Raw genomic sequence first — 27,793 nt, forward strand, 5'->3', positions numbered from 1 at the left:
CGCTCTGGGTGGTGGCACAGTTTGCCCCCCCCCCCCTTTCCTCCGGCCATGTCAGCTTGCAATAAGTAAAACATTTTGTTACACAAATTCAGTTTTATAATATTGTAAGTTTGTTTCTGAATAGTAGACACTTCTCGATAACATTTTTACAATTCCTTTTTGGATTGTTTATTGAGAAGTTGCACTGTAGTATTATTTTTAATATCTCAATCTCAACAATATTTGTTTTGTACTCTACAGGGATCTATTCAGGCTCAGGGCGATTACAATGACCTGCTTCAAAGTGGACTGGATTTTGCACAACTTCTTACTCAAGATGAAGAGAAAGAAGAAGAAACAATGAAGCATGAAACACTGGAATGTTCTACAAGTCTTGAGCCAGTTTCTGTACAGGTAATTAATTCTTCATGTTCAAATATTGACATTTCTACTGGCATAATTTTTGCAGAAATAGCCATTATTGAAATACACAGATAACATGAAAAATTGTATATCAATGCTTTAATAACTGGGTCTAGAGTGGAATTGATCTATTCAAGTTGTATCCTAAAATATTCCTATTACATTGTAAACTGTAACTTCAAATCTTGTGTCATGCACAAGGTGTGCCAGAGTATGTATATTCAGTTCTGTGGCATACCATGTCATTGCTCTACCAACTGTCTCGATAGCAAAAGATCAGATGAAATCAGGGGCACTTTGGTCAAGAAATGGCATGGTATGACAGACAACTGCATTCGAGTTCTGGTCAAGCCTGCATTTTTCGGTGAAATTTCTACATGAATATAAATGTTTTCAGATTGCATGATATTATTTAATTAATATTTTCTCTTTAGTGTGCAATGAAGAAATACCCAAAGCAAAGATATTTAGTAATTTCTCACAATGGTGAGCCTAATGAATTAAAATGACACTGCAGATTTTGAGGGGAGGAAATCAAACAAAAACCTTAATTGTAACTTGTATCCAAGCTGGAGAAATTGTTTTGATGCTAGAAATTGTCCTTGTAGATCAGTGGTTGGTATAGTAAGGAGTGAAACGATCCACACAGGATCTCTGCTTGATTCACAATTTCTACGTAATAATTTAACAAGTTAATCTTAAAATGTATCTCTTATTCCTACTGTACATCCTGTTCTTAGTCCAGGGACCTCCAAAAGTAGTCCCTGCCCAGAGATCCAAATGGGGGACTATTTTAACTCCAGAATATTTTACTTTGGGAACATCCATGGCCTCATGTTGCTGATTCTTGACACTACTCAGTGGAGAGTTGTCAGTTCTACGCCTAACCCCAAATATGAATGGAGGATCACACCTGTTGTTGTTCAGTGGATCCCTCGGATGGAGCTGGGAGGGGCTCATAGTAGCCCATCAACCCTACCCCAGCCATGCCCACTGTGGAAAGCTCATAGAGCCATGATAGGGCAGCTCTATGAATCCCAAGAGAGAAAAATTTTGACCATTTCACTCTGTTGGTTGACTAACTGCAGTGAACAAGCTACTGGGCAATGGGGTCATCACATCCCAACACCTGAAGGAATAAAGTATCTATAAAAGTAAATTTCTTGTTGGAAAACCTGATGGTAAGAGACCTGTAGGAAGGTCAAGATAAAGATGGAGGGATAACTTTGAAATTGACCTAAAGGAAAACAGTAAGGATGCGAAAGTTTGGATTGATCTTGTCTAGGATAGGGACAAATGGCAGCCCTAAACCTTCAGGTTTAAGAATGTTAGAGAGTAAGTATGTAATTAAGTAAAATGTATCTCTATGGATGAGGCTTCACAATACAAAAAAACACATGCAATAATATCTGTTATAGTCCTCGAATTATAATCAAATTTTTTGTTGTATAGAATTTGGATCACTATGTAGAAACTAAAGTTTCCATATGCTTATCAGTATGTGTATGTGCATGTTTGTAATTTACATATGCTTTTCTTCATTTCGTTCAAGGCAGGATTTGCTACTATGCTGAATATTCTCTATAACATGGTCGTAACGAAAGTAATCTCTGATGTCAAGTCCTGGTTGGCACATTTAGGCCTTGGACAAGTAAGTTTCCATTCCTCTAGTGTTGACTATTATATGCAAATGTATTTTTGTATTTTATTTTTAAAGCCTTTATCAATCAATATTCACCAATAACTGAATATTCTGCTGACTGGTGGAGTGGTTAGCACAGATCGTTACGACACCAGGGCCCCAGGTTCAAATCCCAGCCTGGGCGTGGGCATTCTTTGTGAGTGTCTCTTGAATTTCGTCACTCATCTTTACTGTTGCAATAGCCGAAAGTAGCAGAAAAGAGATGCTAAGTATCAAAAATCAAAATTAAAAATCTGCCAAATCCATCATATATCCATTAACATAAGTTGTTCTCTGTTCATTTCATGGTAGAAGTACAGTTGATATTGAAGTCATGAATCTTAGTTGACGTACTCAACCAGTAGTAATGTATTGGAAGTAGTAATAGGTGTCCAGTTTTGAAAATCAGAAAATAGCGCTGATGGGATGCAATGGGCAGATAACACAAATACCAAAGAAAAGCTGCTTGGCAAACGCTTAGGGCTCATCGATGGAATTTACAGTTATAAACAGATATAGAATGAGATAGTAGAATCTATGGTCTCAAATAATTTTTAGATGATTAATTAAGCAATGAAATAAAAAGGATTTGTAAAGTTTAAAATAAAATAACTATCAATTCCTGTTTAAGGGAATGAAAGATGAGGTGTCAAATTAGCATGCTGAAATTAAGTACTCACTTATTAGTGAAACTGGTTTTCATGATTCTCTATTAATTTTGGTGGCCACTGTCACAATCCTCACCAGGAATCGAACTTGAGACCTCTTGCACAAAAGGTGAGAGTGCTAACTATTGGCCTACGTGGGAGCTTAACTAACTTCTAATGACCACCGATATTGATGCAGGGTCTATGACTATTTAATTTTTGTGAAACAGTCATTAACCATGCCTTGTGGTTTGAGTAGGGCTGAGCAAATACCATCGCCGATGTATTGATATCAGCTGAGATCTAGTCATAGATACCAGTTGATACTTTTCCAGGGCCAGCTTATTTTGCAACTATGTAATCCACACTCTCACATAAGAATCGCTATGTTCAGGTGGGAATTTTTCTAACAATGTCTCCATATAGAGCATCTATGGGGCTCACATCCAGCCTGAAGGACAATAAGGGGGAAAGGCATAATCACTAAGCAAACAAATGAGCATATGTCGCTCTTTTTTCCAATTCTGCAGTGGGGCTGTCTTAATGTTTTTATTTATTAAATATCAGGTTTGGGTTTATTTATTTTTTCTCAAAGTTAAATGGTGGTATAGCACCAGTCTTCAATGCAGTGCCAGTACCTTTGACACAACCACAGAGGAAGCCGACCGGATACATATCTCGTTTCGAGCACTACCTGTTCATTGGAAAAGTGCTATTGTCACTTCTGCCTGCAGTGTTTAGATGTCCATTCATTCATTGTGACGTTATACTCCCAAGGTCTTTATATTGTATAAAAACATAGCACAACACAATAACACAACCTAGCAAAGATAACGCAACCGCAACCTCACGTTGAGAAATCACTAAAAGAAACTGAATTGGCAACATCTCATTTACTCCACCTTGGACTTGACGAGAGCTGTCATTTCTTGGATGGATGATATAGGTGGGAAATGTTTGAGGGGATGATTTACTGGACTCCACGTGGATTTGACATATGGTTGTTAGAGGGAAAGCTGATCTTTCGGAACTTTCTTTGAAATGAAGTGAGGTTCTAAAGTGGGCGACCACTATACCACGATATGATCATATGTCCTGGAGAATGTGGCACCTCTATCATGTGGACGCATTACTAGATGGCAGTATGATGAATGGCTATTGCACACAGGGCACTGTTGAGTCAACCGCTGTGCAAAATGGACATGGCCCATGGTGAACAGCATTCGTATATCAAAATAACTGTTCTTCAGGGGGATAAATGTGCCATTGTAGTGTGTGCCTCTTCTGTTCCTGTAGTGCTAATGCTTTCTGACTAATAACACATGTAGCATGATGCTGTTATTTATGGATGTTTGCTTGCTTCCCTACCCTACACCAAGTACACATGATCTGCACTGTTCAAACATTTCATAGTATCATACACTTTCCACTTGTATATATTGAATTATCATACCAGTCTTTTCATAGTGACCCTCGTGTATACACACATATTCTTTTCTACTGTTCATTTAACTTTCCATAGATGATTTAAATTAACTGTTATGAAATATGAGAACGCAAATGCTGTAGTTTCAGAAACATATTGTGCAAAATAAAACAATATTATAATTTACAAAATTGATATGCTTAAATAGGGATACACCATTTTGTTTATTTAGTGAGAATTGTAGTAGAGTATTTTTCTCTGGAAAACTGTATTTCTACATATGGAATGAAATGTAAGTGTTCTAACACTAGAAGAGATATTGTTAATTTCATTCTATTGTTACTTTCTTGTGCTGCACAAGCTCATTACAGAAGTTCAACAAAAAGACAAACTAACAGGAGTAGCAGAGCACCAAGAAAAAGGTTCAATAGATTCCATGGTATATAAAGGATACATAAAAGCTGGAGGGAATTTCTTCTACATATTCCTAGCAGCTTTCCTTTTCATTTTTACACAAACGTGCCGCAGCACCGCAGATTATTGGATGTCATATTGGTAAGTGTGTCAAAATATTTCTGTTTGCAACAGAGGCATGTAACATGTAACTGTAACATGTAACATGTAACTGTTTGCAAATACTGTTCATAAGTACTAACTGAATGGTGGGAGCGTCACTTTCTGCTAAAAAGTGAGGAGAGTATACTTTTTGCCCTTCACTGGTATTCACCAACAGGTAAGAATTTTTATTTTCACTGGATAAATAGAATAGAACAGTACAGTACACACACAAACACAAAGATTAGTAAGATTCTGATAACTTTTTGTGTATGCATGGCCATATGACTTTCCCATCTTCTTCATGGAGTCTTTGGCTGCCCTTGCAGCCCCTTTAATTTTACATGATTATCCTGTGTTTTTGTTTTCTGATAATATGGCTGTAATTCATCGCTTAAAGTGCAGGGTGTGCCATGACCCTGCATTACTCTATGTTGCTCATATTGTGTTCAAGTTTTGTACTTTTGAATGTTCTCATGTATGTACTGAATTCAAGAAAGCAGATGCTACCAGTCACTGACATCTGATTCGGGGACCGCAGCCAATGGCTGCGTGATTCTATGCACTGTAAGTCGTGCTGTTGTTCCCAATGATGGTGGACGTGCTGGTTATCATCTTATAAATACTGTAAAATTAATAAATGCATATTTTCTCCAGGGCAAATCAGCAAGAGTTACAATTAACTTGTAGAGATATGGGACAAATATATTCAACAACCTACACGATGATATGTAACACAACAAGTGGAAGTTTCACAACACTGAATGGAGATGTTTCCATGTATATTTATGTGGCACTGGTACTAACAACAGTGGTCTCTATACTTACAAGATCTCTGTATTTTTCCTTCATCTGCATCAGAGCATCTAAAGTACTCCATGACAGGATGTTCAACACTATCATGAGAGCTTCTCTGAGATTCTTTGACACAAACCCATCGGGTATGTATAAGTACTTAATAATTTATTCCCATAAGATCAATTAAATTAACCCCTGAAAAGTTAAATGATATTCATAGACATGTAGTTTTCATCATATATAAGTAACAATAAATTATTTCAAAACTAAAGTGCGTAAAACAGTAGAAATATAAATGTTTAAATAATGAATTATAAAGATTGATTGATTTGGTTTACTTTACTTCGCTCTTCTGCCACTTTTGGCTAATCATGAAGATGAGAATAAGTGATGATTACATGAAATTATGAAGGGACAATCACAAAGGACATCCATGCCCCAGCTGTGATTCAAACCCGGGACCCCTGATGCCACGGAGTCAGGGAATAGAAGGAGAGAGAGATGTGATAATCAAAGTTAAATTGAAGGAAGGAATATAACATTTTCAGGTACAGTGTATAATTGAGTCTATTTGCATCCAGAAATTTGTGTGTGTATGTGTATGCTCACATTATTGGAATGGAGGTTTGACTCTTGCTAAAACCATAACTTTCATTGACTTTTCAGAGAAATATTATAAATTGTAATAGCTATTTCAATGCTCAGACAAATGAGACTAGAAGTCTGACTGATATCCTACATACTCAAACTGTATTGATGCTCTTTTAATATTCTCTCTAGGTCGAATTTTAAATCGATTTTCTAAAGATATGGGTTCTGTAGACGAATATCTACCTCAAGTCCTTCTAGACAGCATTCAGGTAAACAACAACAACAACAACAACAACAATAATAATAATAATAATAATAATAATAATAATAATAATAATTGTCCAATTATCAGACAATTATATTTATGGTAAATTAAAAATAAAAATCTCAGTAGAAAAATTCACTGAATCCAACTTCAAAATTGGTGTGTATATAATGATATTTCAGTGTTACCATGGTGAATCAAGAACCAAATTTTTGTTTGAAACATTGCACTTCTTGTACAAAATACTAATTTCCTTCATAACAGACATATTCAAAATCTTTATCTCCTGTAATCTATGTGAATGACATAGAATATTATCTTTTTACAGAAGTACATATACAGTGGAACCTCGATTTTACGATTTTCAGTGTACGAAGCTAAAAAAAAAATGTTGGAAACTGTTTTAACAATTTGCTATGTTGGGACTATCAAGATTGAATGTATATTGCAGGAAAATGTAAAATCGAGGAATGTAAAATCGACGTTCCACTGTATATTTTTTATCATACAGTGCGTCACTTAATTAATCCATGTTCTGTGATTTTTTTCATACCTCAGAGGATAATTTAGACAAAGAAAATTACTCTATTTGAAAATGAACTGTAATTTTTAAAGGAGCTTTCAGACCGAAACGACAAGAAACATGTGACAGTGACAAGTGACACATGTCACTTGGATGCCAACCCTCAGCTCTTTATTCAATGACATGCATCATGTCACCTCGGTTTGTTGTTCACGTATGTGTGGTGAATGCTTGCTTATAGACTGAAAAAGCCTGTGTCAGTTGTCCCTTGTCACTTTGGTGTGCACCCTACTGTCACTTCTTTGATTTCATGATTTAAGTCCACTTTGTGTACAGAAAGGATAATAGGGACTCAACCTACAATTAAAAGTGAGATACAAACCACTGTGCCATGCAGTGGCGTAGCAAACATATTGCAAGGCCCTGGGCAAGGTTAGAATGCGAGGCCCCATCTGATCTTTAAATTTGAACTCTCAATATGAATCGACACAAAATCTTTAGGTATTTGTCAGCAGATTATCATATTTAAAAAATAATAATAAAAAAATACTGTCGAAAATGTTATTTAATAATTTCCCGACAATTTCCGAAGTGTAGTTTTGTGATATTTTTTTTGTTAACTCACATTTAGACATGTTCCTCATAGTGATAATTATTGCTAATACGTATAATTTAATTTAAAAATGTATGATTTTCTAACCATAGAATTATCATGGCTGTTCAATACTGCTGGAATAAGAAAATTAAAATTAAAACAATATTAATTTACAAAACACAGTACAATTCAAATACTTCTGGGAATTGAATGTATGCCATGTGACAAATCGACTGTCTTGCTCATTGTCGGATCTGGGGTCTCTCAGGGGGTTGATTGTTTCCCTTCCTTCCTTCTTCTTTGATTGGCACACACCGCCTATGAGCGATTTCTTGCCAGGGATCCTATTTGGTTTGTTAGGAGAAAGTTTGTTTACATTCCAAGTATCTGTTTGTTTATGTTACAATGTTGTGTTTTCATGCAAAGCTGTACAGTATCCACATGACATCAGACCGTGGTTCGTAGAGTAGAGTCAAAAGGGACATCGGAAATGGAATACCCACACGTTGTAACTGTTTGTATAGAGTATTGCGATGTTGTTGTCGAATTGGGCATTGTAAAAACAAATGTGTGGTTGATTGTATAGGTTCTCCACACTGACAGGAAGTTGCAGGCACGGTATATGAACTGGGATGTATAACAACGTGACCTGTACGCATTCGCATGGTAAACACTAAAACTGCACGGGGTAGGTTAATGTGTTGAAACCAAGGACGTTTATTGCCGACTTGTGCATGCCATCTATATGGATTGGTATTGAGGAGTTTGCTGGGTGCACCAATCGTCCCATTGTTGTTCTACTTTGATTTTTACCCATGGGAGGAGGTCAGTGTATGGCAGGTGCATCGGGGTAGCAGTTTCTTTCGTTCTTGCTTGTTTAGCCATTACATCAACGCGATCTTGATATTTATTAAGGTCACTGTGGGCTCGAATATATGTGAAGGTCGCTGACAGACCCTGTTGTTGAAGGTCTAGCATGATTCGGAGAATAATATAGGGAAATACCGTTAATTTATATGCTGCCCGACCTGTTCGTGCTAACGTTTGAAGTACGCTCAATGCGTCCATAAGAATTAAAGAATGATCGACTCGGAACTGCAGGGCGAATTGTAGTGCTTTATAGATAGCATAACATTCTGCCGAGAAGATCGACATATCGGATGGGAGGGAAAATTGTCAAGTGATGTTATGAGATGGTACGTAAAAAGCGCATCCCACACCGTCTGCAGACTTCGATCTGTCAGTATAAATAAAGGTTGATGTGGGCCCAAATTCTCTATAATTTTCATGTCTGCCATGATCTTCATATTGTATCTCTACTCGGGGTTCTGTGGGAATATTCAGTTGATATAAAAGTGGGTCCGGATGGGTAAAAGTTTGGTGGTAAGCTTCAGGGTCAATATTATAACATTGTAAGAAAAAAAATGTTTAGTGGGGGAGGGGGGGGTCGGGAGGCCAAACCACTGTCGCTGAATTGCAAATGTTTTATTAAAGGGATGAGCGTGTCGCGCCCACGATTTGAACAAATATTGCATGGTGAGTTTGATGCGTCAGTGTGACAAAGAGGATTCATTGCTTTCTAAATATACACTAACATTGGGACTGGACGGCATGAGTCCTAGACATGTACGTAAGGCTCGTCGTTGTAATACGTCTATAGACGTAAGAAGTTTTGGATTGGCCCCACCATATGCTGGTGCTGCATAATCAAACAATGCACGAAAACAATTTTTATAAAATAATAGCATTGTATGGGGGTGTCCTCCCCACTTGGTCGTGGAAATACATCGAAGTAAATTAACAATTTTTAACCCCTTTTCCTTGAGATATTGTATATGCCTTGCCCAATTCAGTTTCCTATAAAAGTATACACCCAGGTATTTGACATTGTTGACTACTGGAATGTGCTGTATTTCTGTGATATTGTTAGGGTAACTGCTCATTTTTCTCGAGTTGATTGTTTCCCCTTACTTTGGTCTATAACATTGTAACTCTACAATTGTACAGCCAATAGCAAAGAAGAGGCAAATTGTGCATCACTATTTTCATTCTGTTGTTACTCAACATCTTGTGCTGTTCTAAGGGATGGAATTATTTTGATGAAAAGCTGATGTTTACATCTGCTTAGTGGCATTTTTATATCAACTCATTATCACCACAGTGTAGAAAACGACTGAATGAAAATTGTAATAGACATATTACTTTTGTCGTTGAGTGTACAGTCATGGAAAGAAGTACTTCCTGCATAGAGCCTTAAACCAGTAGTCCTATAGGGCAAATATTTCTTTCCATGACTGTACACTTAGCACTAGCTGCAATACCAACATAACATAAGTACATAGGTGGTCTCATCTAATACTCCCAACAGCATTTCGATGATTACTGTAATGGAGTGGTTAGCACAGCATGCTATGGTGCCATGGGTACCTGATTTGATTCCTGGGCTGGGCATGGGTGTTCTATGTGAGTGTTCCTTTATCAATTTCACCATATCATCACTCATCCTCATCATCGCGATTAGCCAAAAGTGTCAGAAAATAACCTAATGCAATGAATCCAACAGCATTTCGGATCTTCCCTTTGTTTCACATTTTCGGATCTGCCCCCTCCCCCCTCAAAAAATACTGGGCATGAGTCTGCTGTAGGAAGGAAGTAAATAACACAAGCATTTAAATGCCTCACACTTGCTTCCTGGCAGTTTGAGGTGCTTTATTGTTAACTTATTAAAATCGGGAGTGCAAGTTCAAGAGAAAGAAGAAAATACAAGACAAAGTGTTTCTTATTCAAGAAAATATTAAATGGGTAAAAATGTCCAAGCAAGGTATCGTGAATTTTTGTGTAAATGTTTCATATGAGAAATATGACGATAATTTTTATTTTTTTCGGGTCACCTTAGACTTAGCCTGCCTGTATGTTATGCCCTTTATTTGACATATTCATTAAACTTATAATGTTTAACTAGAATTTAAAACCAGAGAAAACAATGTTTTAAAAAAATAGCCTTTTCCATATTTATTTATCGCTTCTAAATATTGCATTTTTCGTATCAACTCCATGGGACCCGAGGGCCCTTTAGGTGTGAGGCCCCGAGCAGTTGCACACTTCGCCAACCACTTGCTATGCCACTGGTGCTATGTGCTTCCACCGGGTATTAAACAAGGGATCCCTTGATTAGAAAGTGACAAAGTTATCACTATACCATCGAGGAGGACCACTGTCACTTGTTGCTTATCATCTGTCACATTCCGCTTGTCACCTATTGCTTGTTGATTCAGTCTGAAATCATGCTCTTATACTCAAAATATTGTGAGGCAAATCAATTGCATATTACATGTTACTGAGCCCATACTGTTTTCATAACTGGTATCTGTTGCCAAAGACATATCAAGAATCTCTTCATGACAACTCCATTGGCTTGCAACCTCTCCTCCTTGTTTATTTTAAAGATAACTGTTCTTTGATTTGCAATCTGTCAATATGTTTTTTCAATAAGTGTAATTAATGATATCAATGTATTTCTTGTAGGTAGTGCTGCTGACAGTTGGGACATTAGTAGTAATAATTATAACTAATTATTGGTTAATTATACCAGCTATACTGTTTTGTATTGTATTCTGGTTCCTACGGATTTTTTATGTCCCAACTTCTAGAAGTATAAAAAGACTTGACGGAATAAGTAAGTATATGATCTTCATTAAACTCAATATAGTAAACTATGCATTACCAAAAAGCTAACAGAAATGATTTCTGTAATTATATGTATTAATAAATATACTGATTGATTGAGTTGATATATTAAGTCCACTTTATGCACAGTAAGGCTAACCGGGACTAGACCTACAGCTTAAAGTGTGATCCGAACCACTATGCTCCTCCATTGGGAATCAAACACAGGACCCCTTGATTACAAGGCAAAATAAATATATTGATTGATGGATTGATTGACTTAGTTTTTTAAACTTCGCTTTTTTTGCCTCTTGGCTAATTTGCGAAGATGGGGATGAGTTATGAAATGATGAAATTGATGAATGAACATTCACAAACAACCAAGCCCGAGTGAAATTCGAACCCGGGACCCTTGGCGTCGCAGCGCGATGTGCTATTCACCGAAATAAATATATGAACTTTGTATTGCAATAATCTATCCATGTCTCTCTATCTCTCTCTCACACACACACACACACACAGAGAGAGAGAGAGAGAGAGAGAGAGAGAGAGAGAGAGAGAGATATATATTTTAAAATACACTATTTACTAATCAATTTAACCCCTTCCTTGAGGCGATGTTGAAGGAAAGTGCTTCCAAAAATGAATTATCTCTATATAGATGCAACCGCAAATTAATTTCATCATAAATAATGATATATATATATATATATATATATATATATATATATATATATATATATATATATAAAAAACTTGCTGCATAATGAAGCTAAGGAAAGCAATCTATATATAGACTCTGCCCCAAATTGTAAAACACAGGAAAGTACTCATTACAAAAAAAAAATAATAAAGAAAAATCAGGAACTGATAAAGCATTAACAATTGATTGTTTTCCCAAATAGATTAATAAAAGCATGAAAAATTAATGTCTATGAAAATGACTTGCCACAATACTTGCAATACAACAAACATTAATTTTGAAATACAGTCTATATATATAGATGCTCCACAAAGAAGGACCACTTAAAGAGACACCGGTGCCCTATAAGTCTTGAGCCATAGGTATTGTTCATATTACCCTTTTTTCTGTTACGAGTAAACCATCGCATTGAGTAAGGAGGAATCCAAGTTATTTTGCTCGTGGGGACTTTCAACACATTCTTTAACTGTGTTTTACAATAATAAGTTCTGTTCCTCTCCTATGGTTCCAGACTTATGGGACACATTGTAAATGCACTGCAGGCCATGGATTAATTAACAGTGATGTTCACATGATATCCATCATGTGCATATGCATATTTAAGCTGTTCATTGTGCAGTGTGCATCTCAATTCTATTCCAGCACGGAGCCCAGTGTTCACCCACTTGAATGCATCCATCCAAGGACTCACAACAATAAGAGCATTTGGAGCTCAACAGATGCTCAGCAAGGAATTTGACAGTCATCAGGTAAATTGGATAAAGTTGAATAAAGCAATGCTTAACATTTATTGATACTTCTATAGATGGAATTGATAGAGGAGCCATAGTTCTCATAATGGATCATCTTCTGTTAGAGCACATAAACATGTTACAACATGCTAATTCAAGGGCATGTGTTCGATCTCATTTTCTGTCTTCTTATCAACATCCCAAGTTAATAGATGCCAGAGCTTCTCACCACAATTTCAAACATGTGAACAAACTACGAGCGGCGTTCAAGTCAAACAGAGACTTTTAATTTTGCAGGTATAATAATGTATGCTTGTGTGGCGATACTAGATGCAGTACTAAGTGGCTAGTGTGTTCTATTACTGATAGGCAGTGCACATGTCATGGACCAGTCGAGAGACAGTTAATCAAGAAGACATACAACAATGTTAGTGCGTGCATGGAACAGCATGTTGTGATGAAGTTTCTTGTGAACGAAGGCATAAAATCTGCAGATATCTACAGAAGACTTCAAGCTCAGTATGAATAGGTCTAGGATTATCATGACTTAGCATATTTTTTTGGGTAGGGTGATGTGTTCCCTAAACATATAGAAATTCATATTATGAAGAAACTAATTAAATTAAGGTGCTTTTAAAAGAGCATATTTGGCCATTTCTGCATGATAGAGCATATTAAGATTGATTTTTGGTCATATTCGGCATATTTTTGCATTTTCAAGAAATATACAGTCATTTTCGAAGTGGGTTCATTCTTACTCCCATGTTTAGTCGAGAGTTGTTCCTTTTTTGGTTTTGTTTTGGACTGCAGCAACGTCTTTTTCATCTTTATTTAAAATTTACAGAAAGTATTCATTGTGCATTGCAACTCAGGGCCCATAACATGAACTAAAAATAGTATGTATGTGAAAATATCTCGGCATTTAGATATTGATGTTATAAGGGCATATATTCCAAATTATAGTGCATATTTTGTAAAATTTTTGGCCATAAGAGCATATTTTATTTTCCATATTTTGGTGATTTCTAGGTCATAAAAATCCTAGCCCTAGTGATGAGACTCTCAGCCGCAGTAAGATATTTCAATGGTGTAAAAGTTTCAAAGATGGCCGTATGTCCATCAGTGTCAATCCCGGTCATGATGCAGGCTGTCCTTGGATGGTTTAGGCATACTGACAGATTTTTCTATGATGAAACTTTCCAAGCATTGGTTAAATCCTGGGATAAGTGCATAAATGTAGCAGGGGTGTATGTTTAAAAATAAATGCAGTTTCCCCTCCCTGAAATTTGTTCTCTTTATTTAATAAACTCAAAAGTCCCAGTTTGACTCCAACACCCCTCATAATATAAAGGGTGTCCCAATAAGAGCAACGGATTTAATATGCTTAAGAAAATACAAAATGGCAAATATTTTTACATCATTACAACAGGTAAATGTTCCGGTTTAAGAATGCATTTTCTTTTTTTTGGTCTTGCAATAACACTGTCACACACAATAATGATGTTCTCAACAGACTGGCTAGATTGAGAGCAAAGTGTTTTAATGTCTGCTGTTGAACCCGTTTCCTCAAATTTCTTGATCAACTTGTGAACTTACTTTCACTAGGTGCACATTCACGTCCAAGGATTGCACAAGGCTTCCTTACAGTCTCTGCATAACACTCGCCATTCTTGTAATGAGTTTTCACTATCAAAAACTCAATGTTCCTTTGTAAAACCCTCCACGTGAACTAATTTGCAACAATCACTGATAAAGGTATTGTTAGAACATGTTGCATAAATCAAAATTGGCATTCATAAATCGGAGCATTTACCCGTTGTGATGATGTACAAATATTTGTCATTCTTCTTTAAAAAAGTGTTCTATTCAACATATTAAATCAGTCACTTTTATTGGGACACCCTTTATAAACTAATAAACAATAAGTGTTCCAATAAAGTCCCAGTGTTCAGAAAGTTACTTTTTAAAAGTACTAGAATTTCAGTTATAGGAACTGGCACCAAAAAGTAACTGAGTTGATATACATATAAATAAAACACCCAAATCCCTGATAATATTGTAATTGTAATAATTGTAATTTATTCTTGTTCTGTTGACTACATTGTAGATATTTCTATCTGCAGCAGTATCATTAATCATCTGTATGCCTGGAAGAGCTAATGGCCTCCTTGTCCTCCAGATCCACATGTGCATTAGCATGAGATTTTTAACTAATGAATCTGTTACTTGAATTTTAGTGCTGAATGAAAGTCCTTGTACTAATAACAAATTTCTTATACTTTCAGAACCTCCATTCATCAGCCTGGTATATGTACCTTGCAACGAGTAGAGCATTTGGACTCTGGTTGGATTGTGTTTGTCTAACATACACTGCATTTGTGACACTCAGTTTCTTGGTTATTAATAGACGTATGTGTCACTTCTAACTAGAATTTAAGAACCATAATGTTTTAAGTAAAAAAAAAAACAGTGTTACCCTTACAATTATCATGTTATAAGTTTACAGTTTCCTGTAATAAGCTTATCTGCTCCCAATAAAATAACATACTTTCCTGTACTTTGCATGACAAATTTTAAAAAATGCAAGCCACTGTAAAATGTGCAATAAAAGTTTCATTATAATGGCTGAGACTGTACAGCAATACAGCCTGTATCAAAAATTATATAAATTGGCATTTTCAATAAATTAAAAATAAAAAACATTTTTACTTACGTGAAATGAGTATCTCTTTTATACAACGACGTTTCGGAAACAACTGTTTCCTTCTTCAGGTTCTATCCTCAGCTATCCAAAATATGCCATAGCCTCGTCAAATATTTACGAATTAATATACGGTATATAAAGTGAGTAAGTCGCACATATTGTGAATTATGTATATATTTCAGATAGCTGAGAAAAGAACCTGAAGAAGGAAACAGTTGTTTCCGAAACATCATTGCATAAAAGAGATACTCATTTAACGTAAGTAACAAAAGTTTGCATTTTTAATTTAATGAAAATATCAGTTAATATATATAAAGTGAGTAAGTCACACATATCGTGAATTATGTATCAGAAATATGTTCTAACTTAGGAAGGGGATAAATATATATTTAGAGGATTTACATAATACTGTGATGTGTCACAATTTAGAAAAGAAGTTGAAATGTTGTTGGATTGGTTGATTTTACCTCACAGCCACTTTATGCAGGGACAATTTCAGAAAAATTTCCACTATTGAACCTAGGCCTCCTGCACAGCAGTTGGACATTATACTGACTGGAATACCATGGACCCATTGTAACTTCTAATTTTTTGTAAATTTATGGAGGAAGGTATTAACATTTTAAAATTTCTAGGATCCTTAAAGAAAATTGTTACTCTCTCTCTCTCTCTCTCTCTCTCTCTCTGTTTGCAGATTTTCTTGGAGGAAATGTTGGCCTTGCCATCACCCAGTCCATTGGATTGACTGGATTTCTCCAGTGGGGAATAAGGCAATCTTCAGAGGTGGAAAACAACATGACTTCAGTGGAGAGAGTTTTGGAATACTCAAGAATAGAAAAGGAGCCACCACTGGAAACTGAAATAGGTTTGTGTGTAAATACAATATGAAAGTTTTGGCAGTTATGCATTGGCTATCCATATGGAAGTACTGTTTGAGATCATAGGGTAATGAAACACTGAGTAGTGAGTTAAGTTTACCAATTGTGTATGTGACAATGCATTTGTTCCAAACATGTCTTGCTATCATATTTTGAAATAAGTATAATGCAAAACGTTCAAAGATATAATTCATAATTAGGACCCAGAATTTAGGTTTTAACATATTTTTTTACTAGGCATCAGATCAAATACTGAGGTGACATCTTTAAGTATCTGATGAAAATCACCCAAAATAGACGAACTTGATAAGGCATATTTTGACATATTTTATCAATTTTGCATTTTTACAACACAGTTCTTCAATTTTCTCATAATAAGACATATTTCTGTATAATTTTGTAATTGTCTTGCATATAATCGGTTATTTATGGTATTTATTGTTCGTACCTTTAGCGCAATACGTAGATAGTTTATGTTATCAATGGCAATATAACGATATAACGGACAAAGAAATTAAAAGCAGATGCCAGTTTTTCTTACCAACTTGTACAAAACAATAATACCCCCTTTCTTTATCCCACTGACAATTGAAAGCCATGTGAACATTATTGAGGAAAAGTGTTATGTGTCATTGTTATGCAGCACAAGAATCACAATAAACAAGTAAACAGGTTTCATCGAGTATGGGAGTTTCAAGATCACTTGTTGTTTGAGTAATGCACGTATCAGTGTATAGCAAGCTTACAATTATGATATAGTTTCCACAAAGGTGTAAATCTGATATAATAGTAAATGGAACTTAGCATAATTGAAATGAACCTTACAATATTTTCAGTATTTTCCCCACTACATTCTTTGGGTAAAGGGATTCTGACTTCATTTAATACTCCACCCCCACTCTAGTCGATCTTTTCTGGAAGATACTGCGAAATTTGAAAGTATACTGTTGTGCATATTTTTGGCTTTACTGGGAATATTTCTGCATTTCTCTGACATATTTTAAATATTTTATGGCATATTTGTAGATTTTTATGACATAATTACATACATATTTTACAGTTTCATTGGACTTAAAAGTCCCGGGCCCTATTCATAATATTAGCAGGTATCTACATTTCATTATTTTACATCACTTTTCTGCCACATTTAGCTAATCGTGACACTGAGGATGAGTGATGATGAAGGGACACTCACAAACAACACCCAGGCTTCCCTGATGTCTTAGTGGTAACATCATCACCATAAACGGATCTACATTTTTCCCTGGACTTTCGAAATGGGAGCCAAACCACTGTACAATGTAGCTCCACCAGAAAATGAACCCAAGTATGCTTGGACTACATAGTGGTAGCATTAGTAGATTTTTGTGAAATAGAAGTAGTTCTATCCCAAGTAACCAAAAGTGGTTGGCCCAGTGTTGGGTCAATGTACTGAAACATAAGAACATACCATAGGGCAATGGTAATTTTAGCAGTGATTGCAAGGTTGGCCCAACGTATGGTTTTATGTTGGACCAACATACTGAAAACTATAGTATAGATAGTTTGGTGTTCTGATATATAAATAATTTATTGCAAGGCCAAATGTAAACAATAGTACAAATTATTTGTAAAATAAAATGCACACCACTTTCTCATTCATATGGTATAAGTTTTCAAGGTACCTTCAAGTGGTAGTACAAAACGCTTTCTCCAGTTTACTTAGTTTCCATGTTTCATGGAATTTAGTCTGCAAATAACATTATTTAACCAGCTTCACAAGAATATCTGTAAGAATGTTCTTGTTCTGCTATAGCTACAGAGACAAACAATAAGCAATTCCAACACATCTTTCATCCATGGCTGCTGATAAAGAATTGGTGAGTGACCGCAATTTAAAAATAGCTTCTATACTTTCATTTAAAAATATTACATTTTCAGTATGTGCTATGACTGAAATATTCGAAAAGAAACCCATCATGTAATTTATTATACACTAGTATTTATAGGATACTCTTGAAAGTTGTCTTAACATGAGAAAGTTGTTTATAAAACTGCTTTTGACTCACTTTTCCATGGTTGGGCAAATGTTGGCAACCACCATTGGCCCAATCTAAGACCAACATCAATTTGCAAAATAAAGTAAAAAGAACCATTCCCACATAAAAACTGGTGTTGGCCCAATGGTTGTGGTTACTTGAGATGTTATTTGTATTAACAATGATTACAGAAAGTGATAAGCTTGACAATTCATTTCATCAGACGAAACTGCAAGCAACATGGGAAAAATATGATCTTGAATAATCTCACCTTGTGTCCATCAGTTAACATTAAAGCCTTGTAAGCAACAAACTCAAGATTTGTTTTCCAACATAAACTTATTTAAGTGTTTAGTATATCTAGTACCAATTTATGTGTTTGCGCTAAGCATAGTTTTATTTTATTACTAGATGGAAGAAGATTGCATGAACATTTTTTGTTCATTGTAATATAATGCTATCAATAATTTTCATTATGTACGGGGCACATGCTTCTCCCACTAAATCCATCAATGTTCGTCACCTTGTAATTGATCCAGTCCTGAATACTATATCTGTGCATGAAGTTAAATTAAAACTAAAGAAACATCAAAAAAGAAAAGAAAAATCATGCTGGAACTTGTACCTGGGAATTTTGGTAGCAGTTTCAAAAGAATGCTCAGCCACCCAGTCAGCATTTATTGGAATTCAAAGCTATCATTTCAGTTTTATATGTAAACAACACTTCAACATTTTTATTTGTACACAATGTGCTTGATTGATTTTGTATTCTATTTGGCTTTTCTGACATGTTTGGCTAATTGTGAAGATGAGGATGAGTGATGATATGATGAAATTGATGAAGGGACACTCACAAAGAACCATGCCCAGCCTGGATTTTGAACCTGTGACCCCTGGCATTGTAGCATGCTGTACTAACCATTCTGCCATGGAGGTCGGCACACATAATGTATGAGGAGCCAAACTGAAGTAGCGTGTGTACACTAAGTGGAAAAAAATATTGAAGTACATTCATTTTAAATTTCCTTTAGTCAAAGAACCATATCGTGATTCTCTTCACTGTTTGCAATACATTTTTCTTTATAATGAAGGAAGTTAAAATTGCTTAAAGTATTGATTACAAGAAATGACACCAGCAATACATTTAGAATTATAAAACTCGAAACCTAACAAAATAAATTAGTGTTGTGAGTACTTAACAATTTGAGCATTCAAAATATTTATTACAGCAACAAATATGTATTCATTCTATTTTCTGTTTATTATCTACATTTCATCTTTCAGAAAAGAAACCTCCAAGTGATTGGCCAGAAAGTGGAGAAATAACCTTTAACAATGTGTACGTCAGATACTGTAAAAATGATCTACCAGCATTAAAGGGGGTCTCATTTAAAATTAAACCCAAAGAAAAGGTGAGGTGGTTATTTAAATATAAGTTTCATGGCCCTATTTAAGGGGTGGGTTCAATGTGTTCAAATCCCTAGTATTAATTTAGTAAACATTTTATATAAATTTTGCAATAAAACTAACAAACACATGAACTAACTCCCGACGAACGACAATACTTTTTCAATAGAGGGCACACTAAACTGGCATAAAACATCTAAGACCAAATTGCTGCTGAATACCAGTTTTTCCCAAGAGACTTAAACTCAAGTTAAATAATGTTCGAATCTTATTGAAATATTTATGTCATTAGAAATGTATCATTAAACTGAGTAACCAACAGTAACTTAATGAGTGCTCATTGTATTTCATTCATGTAATTATTATAACAATTTAGTGTAATCATATTCTTTGTATCATATCATTCTGCAATATTAATCATAATTTTATCTATTTAAACTCAGATGTTAATATCTTATGGAAAAAGTATGTAAATAACATACACCCCTAATGTTAAAAATATATAATATCAATTTACAAATGTCATAAATCAATAAATACGACTCGTTCTGAACACCAGAATGGTTTGGACAACCTTGGAGAGAAAAAGAGAGAGAAAATAACTAAATAATATATGTAACTGAATTATCTATTTTTATTATATCTTTCCGCAGGCGATGGGAAAGGGCTTATATAGCAGGCATGCACACCACTATATGCCCCAGACTCAACCTAGCCAACCAGTAACCCTTTCCTCTCCTCCCCGAAACTACCCACCCACCTTACAGTAAACACTGGTTAAAGTACTTTTTGTTATCTATCAACTGTTTCTGGCAACACTGATCATAGAGATGCTATGGTCAGTATTCTGTGCCTCGACTCCATGTGATGCTGATCTATCTTTCTTCTACCTTGAAAATGCGACTCAGATCGCGAAATATAGAATTATTTCTCTTCGTGTGATAAGTGTTTACTGTGTCCTTCATCATTTGTATAAAAAAGGTAAAGTAAAGTGCTCCCCTGTGCATAGCATCACGCCATGAAGGCGTATAGGGGGTGTGGGGGTAATGCCTCACACTTTCTTGATCCGGTCGTGAGTGGGGGTGATGTGATCAGCATCATGCCCCTGACCGCCTTTACCCCCCAGGGTTTCCCCCAGGTACCCATGCTATTCGACGCTGGGTGGGTGCCGGGGCCGCTTCCATCGTTAGAAAAGTTCCCGGATTTGAACCGGCCGGGGATCGAACCCGGGACCTTTAGCGTGGTAGTCAGACATGTTACCAACTGAGCCACCGCGGCCTTCTTTGGTAAGGTTGGGTTTCATCATCATTTGTATATACATATATATTCTTTTGTTTGATGTACATGTATGTAATTGTATATTTTAAATAAATAACAATAAAGAAAGGAACAGAAAGCAGGGGAACCGATAAATTCAGAGCAACTGATGTCCTTGTTTATTAGGCACCAGGACATAAGCGCATACCCTCAAATGTATGCAGGTGGAGGCAGGCCTGCTTTGGGGGTCCACCCCTTTTTTTATATTGTAGTAAATCACATGAAAATTATATAAACACTACAATTTTCAAGGTTTAGCAGGTCACCTACATATGCACACAGTGAACATAATATATTCTAATCATAGTTAATGCATCATGATTATGATGCCAAATCTACATTTGCACCCCATGAAATTAATTATAATTTTTTTTCAATTTTAATATGGCAGTTTCGTTCAAAATATTGTGAAAATATACACCTACATGTTGATGTATTTTGATATATAATTGCTATGAATAAAAAAAATAAAGCACAATAAATAAATAAAAATTAAGTATAGAAAGAAATCCTTTATGGATATTAGATTTAATATACATCATATTTAATATTTTAAATGTCAAGAATTATATTATTATTTAATTGTAACCTAATTAATAGTAATAATTATAATGACACTGCTCCCATTCTTTATGTGTGTGTGTGTGTGTGTGTGTGTGTGTATGTACATGATAAGTTGTTATGAAGAATAACTAATTGCAATAATTATTCTTTCAATTTTGACACAATAAATAATAAGTACAATAAATCTTTAATACAAAATCAAACATACAATCTGTTTTAAAGTTGTTGCAAATTGCAAAATAAAAAAGTTTCTAATGATGTTTAAATAGGTTAATTTAATTAAGCAATCTTCAGAACCCATGAATGCAAAAAATCTGAGTTTCATAACTTTAATACTAATTTACATTTCAGGTTGGAATTGTGGGTAGAACTGGCGCTGGGAAATCCTCCCTGATTGTAGCCTTGTTCCAATTGGCTGAAGTCAACGGATCCATCTACATTGACAAAGTGGATACAAAATCTCTGGGGCTGCACGACTTAAGGAGTAAGATTTCTATCATCCCTCAGGACCCTGTCTTATTCTCTGGGACACTCAGGAAGAATCTGGATCCATTTGATGAATATCCAGATGATATATTGTGGAAGGCTCTGGAAGACGTAAGTCTTATTTCATTCATACTAGTAGTATGATTTGTGGTACAACCAGCGCACTTATAGCGTACAAATGATGAGCCCCCCTCAAGCAGATTTGGCTACACTTAAACCTAGCTCAACATGCCCATATGAGTTTTTTGCTCAAGTGTAGCACCCCGTCTAATCCAAGATTTTTGTAAAAATGCCCGAAGCTACAGCGTACAAATGATGAGCCCCCTCAAGCAGATTTGGCTACACTTAAACCTAGCTCAACATGCCCATATGAGTTTTTTGCTCAAGTGTAGCACCGCGTCTAATCCAAGATTTTTGTAAAAATGCCCGAAGCTACAGCGTACAAATGATGAGCCCCCCTCAGATTGATTTGCCCATACTTACAAAAGTTGCATCAGCCAGATTGTTGTCCATAAATTTGTTAAAAATATGCCCCTCTTGATATTTTTTTTGGATACACTTAAAACTAAGCTAAGATACACCCACACACACACACACACACACACATATTTACTTCTGGTTTAAGTTCAATTGGACACCAGCCTCAATTTGTTTATCTAATATTAAAACAATGTAATATGCAGAGACTTTCTAGAATTGCTCTGTGACTCTCTCATTTCTTACATCATAAACATATGATTTTTCACCTATGAGAATAACACTACATATAGTGTCATCAGGGAGTGTATCGTGGAATTCACAGATAATTTTAATGTTTGTCCTGTCATTAACCACAACTTATTTCCTTTTTGAAGTGTTGATGACAAACATGGGTCTCTGTGCTTTGAATTCATCTGGTGTGTAATACATGTCAGTATTGCCAGTAGTGACCCTTTTGTATGCTGTAAATGCTTCATATAATTTGAGGAAATCATCCTTGGAAATGTCTAAATTATAATTTTCTCTAGGAAATACCTCATTTCTGCCATTTTTAAGATATATGTTCTTGATGTTGCAGTTATCAAATCTACTTGAATTTTTTTCCTGATTATTGTGTCTTCCAGTCTGAAACAGTACCACCACAAAATCCGGCATGTCATATTGTATACTGGAGAATGAATTTGTAGCATCAAACTCATAATAAGTACCAGCGGCAGGCTTCTGTACACATTGATATGTATAAAATTGTAAAGGAATCTGTGGATTTTATATTATATCTGCTTTGTATTTAAGAGCATAACTGGCTTCATATTCAACAACTGGGATTCTTAGCTCCATAGTCTGAATAATGCATTTGCCTTCATCAGGTAGGGTATTGGGCAAAGCTTCCCCTGTAGAGTTTAATGTGCTGTACCTCATCAAAGCATTATTATCATTGGCAGCTCTTCTAAATGTGATTCTTAAACCACCCTTCCACATAATATCTTTGTAATCTGAGAAGAATCCTGGCAACAGGCGCATAGGGAACAGCACTGTGTGGCTCTTAGATATAATTTTATCACCAGCCTCAAATCCACCTATTTTGTAGTAAGAAGCCTCGGTTTTGGATAATTTTAGTGTGGCCAAAGCTGTGGAGGTAATGCCGGGATAATCCACTCTGTTTATAACAGCACCATGCTTTCTGATCTCAATTTCAGAGAACAGATGTGGCACAAAATTATCCACCAATCTTATATTTGAATTTGCCGGATAATCTGTTCCATCGAGCTTTACAACATCAAATTTGATGTATAGATCTGCTCTGTGAGGGTGTATAAAGCCATCCCCTACATCAAGATCAACCTCAATCTCTGTGTTGGGTTGATTTAAATTTGCAAATGTCCTCCTGTTTGGGGGGAATGATTGTAGCTCATAACTCTCAATATTTTCCAATTTTCTTTTGTATGTATTTTTATTTAAATATTAATCTCTATGATTGCAGTTGTTGTGGCTCCAGCAAAATCAACTAATTCTTCTTTTTCATTAGTGACCATCAATTCAATGTTATCTATTCTATTATGGCACACAGGAAAATATAATGTTGGTGATGGAGTGTACATGATGGGCTCCATAAATTCAGAATTAGGTTTAAATGTTGCAATGATGCCAGTTTGTTTGTGAGTGCCTATGCCATTTGATTTGGTGATCATACCCTCGGCCACATTACAGTGAATATTCAGAGTCTCTATGGCTAAGAATTTAGGTATATTAATAGCAGTGTGTTTGATGGCCGGTTCAAGTTTTGTGTTGTTCTCAAAGCCTAACAGCTCTCCTATAGTACCCAGATCCACTGTCTCTGTAGCAGATACAATCTCTACTCTGTGAGTGACAGAATTTTGAGTTAATACTATACCTCTGGGTAATTGAGCATTTAGAGTGGACAGATTATGCTGCCCTGGAGTGATGACAATTTTTTGATCCCCTACTGCAATTGTGTTGTTGTGGTGTGTAATATTAGGGATCAAGTACATGCCATAAAATGCTCTGAGACCTATTGTTTTGGGATACACTATATCATCATGTAATTTGAGTTTCAATATTGAATTTTGGCTGGTGAGATGGAATACCCCCATGATGTTTCAAATACCACAAGGCTTTTTGAAAATCTTCAATTCATGGTTTATTTATTTGAGACATATATCTAAGAACAGATAAACACAAATGTCCACAATTAACATCTTTGAAATTTTGAACACGGGCATTATTGTAATAAAGATTAGCTGATTTTAGATATTTTACTAAATTTTCAGGTGGAACACCTCCAAATGAATCAAACACAAATGCCTCATTTTTTTAAATATTTAAGATAACAGATCCAGTGAGTGCCCTGATTTTTGTACTTATCCAAATTAACAATGCCACACTCTTTGTTGAGTGGTTGTTCTGGTAAAGAATCAGACATGTACACACCTCTAAAATTTTTGATGCCCAGTGGCTTGATTAAAGCTTCAATATCTTGGTTTGTAAGCGGCTCTTGTTTTTTTAAACTTATTCATGGCTCTCTTAACACGTTTGCCTTGTTTCTCCATGGCCAGGTTATGGCGCTTCAATTCATCTAATTCTGCTAATTCTTCTAATTCCCCAAGTGCTGCTAAGATGGCCGGGATAGTAAATATGAAACCCCCCACATGTGATTTTTTTCTAGATTGTTGTAATTTTTTTAATTGGGGGGTACTAAGCAACAATTTCATACCATGGCCCTTGGCAATACAAGAGCTTTTTTTCTTGCGCTGCTTTTTGGTTAAAAGGCTATCAATAGTTTTAAGAGATTTAAGACCTGCATAAGGTATTTGATACATAACACCCTTGGCCTTCATCCTAGGTTTATTATATACATATTCACAACCCCCACCCCAATTTTTGTTTGGTGTTCATAGCTATGGTGGTTCCCAATGCTGCTATTCTTTCACTCAAAGAAGGATCTTTGCTTACAAATCTACCAAATGCAGCCTCTTCTAATTTTTTGTCTGCAACATGTCTCTTGTCTAGATCAGAATGTGTGTTGTATGCTATGTCATGGTCTCTACAAGCAGCATCTAGGGGATTAACACCAGGGTCCCCTCTGTTTAATCTATGCTCCAATTTTGTACCGGGACCACAATACTGATAGCCTGGAATGTGTAGTTCAAATGGCAGCTTGTTTATAATGTCATTAACCAACCCCCGGCCCTCAGAAATATTCCAAAATTTAGGTGGTAGAGTATTAATAATTTTTATAAGATATCCAATCCCCTTAGTGTCATTCACTATAAAATTAGACAATTTGGTGCTTATCATGTCCATAATTCCAACCTTTTCATTGTAAAAATTGTGGTTGCCAGCATTTTCCTCCCCAGCTATCACCAATAACCTATCTACAAGTTTCCTGACATCATCAACCCACACAAATTCTTTAGGCAGGGTGTTGTATTGTTTGATTCCACTGCCTGTCTTAATTTGTGACCATATGGGCTTGATTAAATTGTTGTATTTTGCTCCACTGCTAGACTTGACTCTTTTTTGTGTGGGATCATTGTTCTGGAATAGAGCATCTGATTTTATTAATATTTCTTTGTAGTGCTCATAGTCTTGATCTGTATAGCTGCCAGGCCTTTTCCGAGTCATCAGTTCCCACAATCCAGGTGTGCCGGGATATTTAACAAAACCACCTCTTTGTCCAAGATGAGATTCTGAATATACAATGAGATCATCTCCCATAAATGTTACTCTGAAATTGCCAATTCTATGTATGATGCTACCATCACGCTCTGTGTCAGCATATAAGCCAAAGACCTCATCTTTGTTGTCTTTAGGTCTGCTTAAATATTTTTGAGCAAGAAGACCCAATTCAATAGGATCCTGACTAGCTTCAATTCTTCGAGGAGCAACAGGACTAGGTGTATGAATACTAGAAAGTGGGGTGATTGGATAATCTAATATGTTCCTAACAGCTACAGGTACAAGCTCTGTGATCAAATTTTGATTTTGCTCTGTAACAGTTTTGATATTTTTACCTAATTCACTAATAGCATCAATAATAGGCTGTTCTGTTTGTTTGTGTTGTTCATAAATTCCTCGGTTCTGTGATTTCCATCCCTTAAATCTTTTTACAAGATAATCTCTTAATTTAAGATCATCAATGATAGCCCTTTTCATGGTTATTTATATAGGTTTCAATGTCTAGAAAATTGTTGATTTTATTTCTGTATTTGCCACTATTGGGTTTTCTTGTCATATCAATTGTGACAAACCCATAACTGTCCTGGTTCCAGCACCTACTGCAAAACTTGGAAAAATCATTGTAGCTCAAGTCCCCACCTACATATTCATCATGTATGTGTTTGAGGTTGGTATGATCTTGATGAAACACACATATAAAATTGCTGTTGTCTCGGATCAGCTGCTTCGGAATTTTAGAAAAAGTCTGTGCCAGGTAGAAACAATCAATGTTTTTGTGTCGGCCCTGTGTAAAGAAATTTCTAACCTTGTTTGGATTATCCAGTATAATGTCATCAAACACAACAACAGAATTATTGAGACATTCATGGAGTGGCTTAACATCTGATTCAAAAGTGGCAATATCCAATCCATCATATAGCTTCATCAGCTGCTGATATTTTAATTGTTCCAAGCTCTTAGAGAAGACATACAAGTGCCTATTTTTCCAGTCTAACCAGTTGGGTGCCAATAAAAAATTATCAATCATTAGTGTAGTTTTACCACAAGCCGATGGCCCAACAATAAGACATCTAATATTTTCAGGCAGCAACTTGCCATTTCTCTTAATCTGCTGTTCAGGTTCTGGCAGCCTCTTTATAACATCCCAGGTGCTCATATTATCACTTTGTCTGCATCGATCCAGCTGTGTTCTGGAAGTCCTAGCCATTTGACAAATAACTTGTTGCCTTTTCAGCGGATGATTTTTTCTATGAGATATGTGTCAGGCTGTTTAGTTTTGTTGAGTTCTTCTTCATAGAACCTGCCTTTGAGAATTTCTCCTCGGTGGTCTTTTATTATATATGTGTTAAGGGTCCTGGGTTTAATTTGAACTACTGTAAATAATTCAGTGCTCCTGTTTCTTGTAAAGCCTCTTTTGAATAAGTGCTTATATTTGCTGATTCTTACTTGATCACCCACCTTGTATTTGGCCTTTCTTGTTGTTGGCTGGTATCTAGGATAATAAACAGTCCTGATCAATTTTTGCTCATCAGATTAAGTTACTTCAGAGGGTTTCATGTTGATTGTGGAATGAACTGAGTTGTTATATTTATGTAGAAGTTCTGGAAGAATATTAAGCCATTTATAATTACCTTGAAGTGTAAATTGTTTATACATAAGA

The 27,793-nt window shown here is 35.7% G+C and overlaps 1 protein-coding gene across 3 annotated transcripts in view; it reads left to right on the top strand.

Moving 5' to 3' along the window:
- Positions 1-27,793, top strand: part of LOC145993983 (ATP-binding cassette sub-family C member 4-like) — a 152,082-nt gene that overhangs the window by 108,941 nt on the left and 15,348 nt on the right. For all 3 annotated transcript variants that reach the window (XM_083130012.1, XM_083130013.1, XM_083130015.1), the window contains exons 13-23: positions 241-393; positions 1,955-2,053; positions 4,518-4,711; positions 5,369-5,652; positions 6,290-6,369; positions 11,009-11,159; positions 12,495-12,601; positions 14,869-14,992; positions 15,982-16,152; positions 19,468-19,595; positions 21,823-22,068. In XM_083130012.1, coding sequence (XP_082986138.1) covers positions 241-393; positions 1,955-2,053; positions 4,518-4,711; positions 5,369-5,652; positions 6,290-6,369; positions 11,009-11,159; positions 12,495-12,601; positions 14,869-14,992; positions 15,982-16,152; positions 19,468-19,595; positions 21,823-22,068 — 1,737 coding nt within the window. The remainder of the gene's footprint in view (positions 1-240; positions 394-1,954; positions 2,054-4,517; positions 4,712-5,368; positions 5,653-6,289; positions 6,370-11,008; positions 11,160-12,494; positions 12,602-14,868; positions 14,993-15,981; positions 16,153-19,467; positions 19,596-21,822; positions 22,069-27,793) is intronic.

Source organism: Lepisma saccharinum, chromosome 10 (assembly GCF_977018435.1).
Source record: "Lepisma saccharinum chromosome 10, izLepSacc3.1, whole genome shotgun sequence".
In the NCBI taxonomy this organism is placed as follows: Eukaryota; Metazoa; Arthropoda; class Insecta; order Zygentoma; family Lepismatidae; genus Lepisma; species Lepisma saccharinum.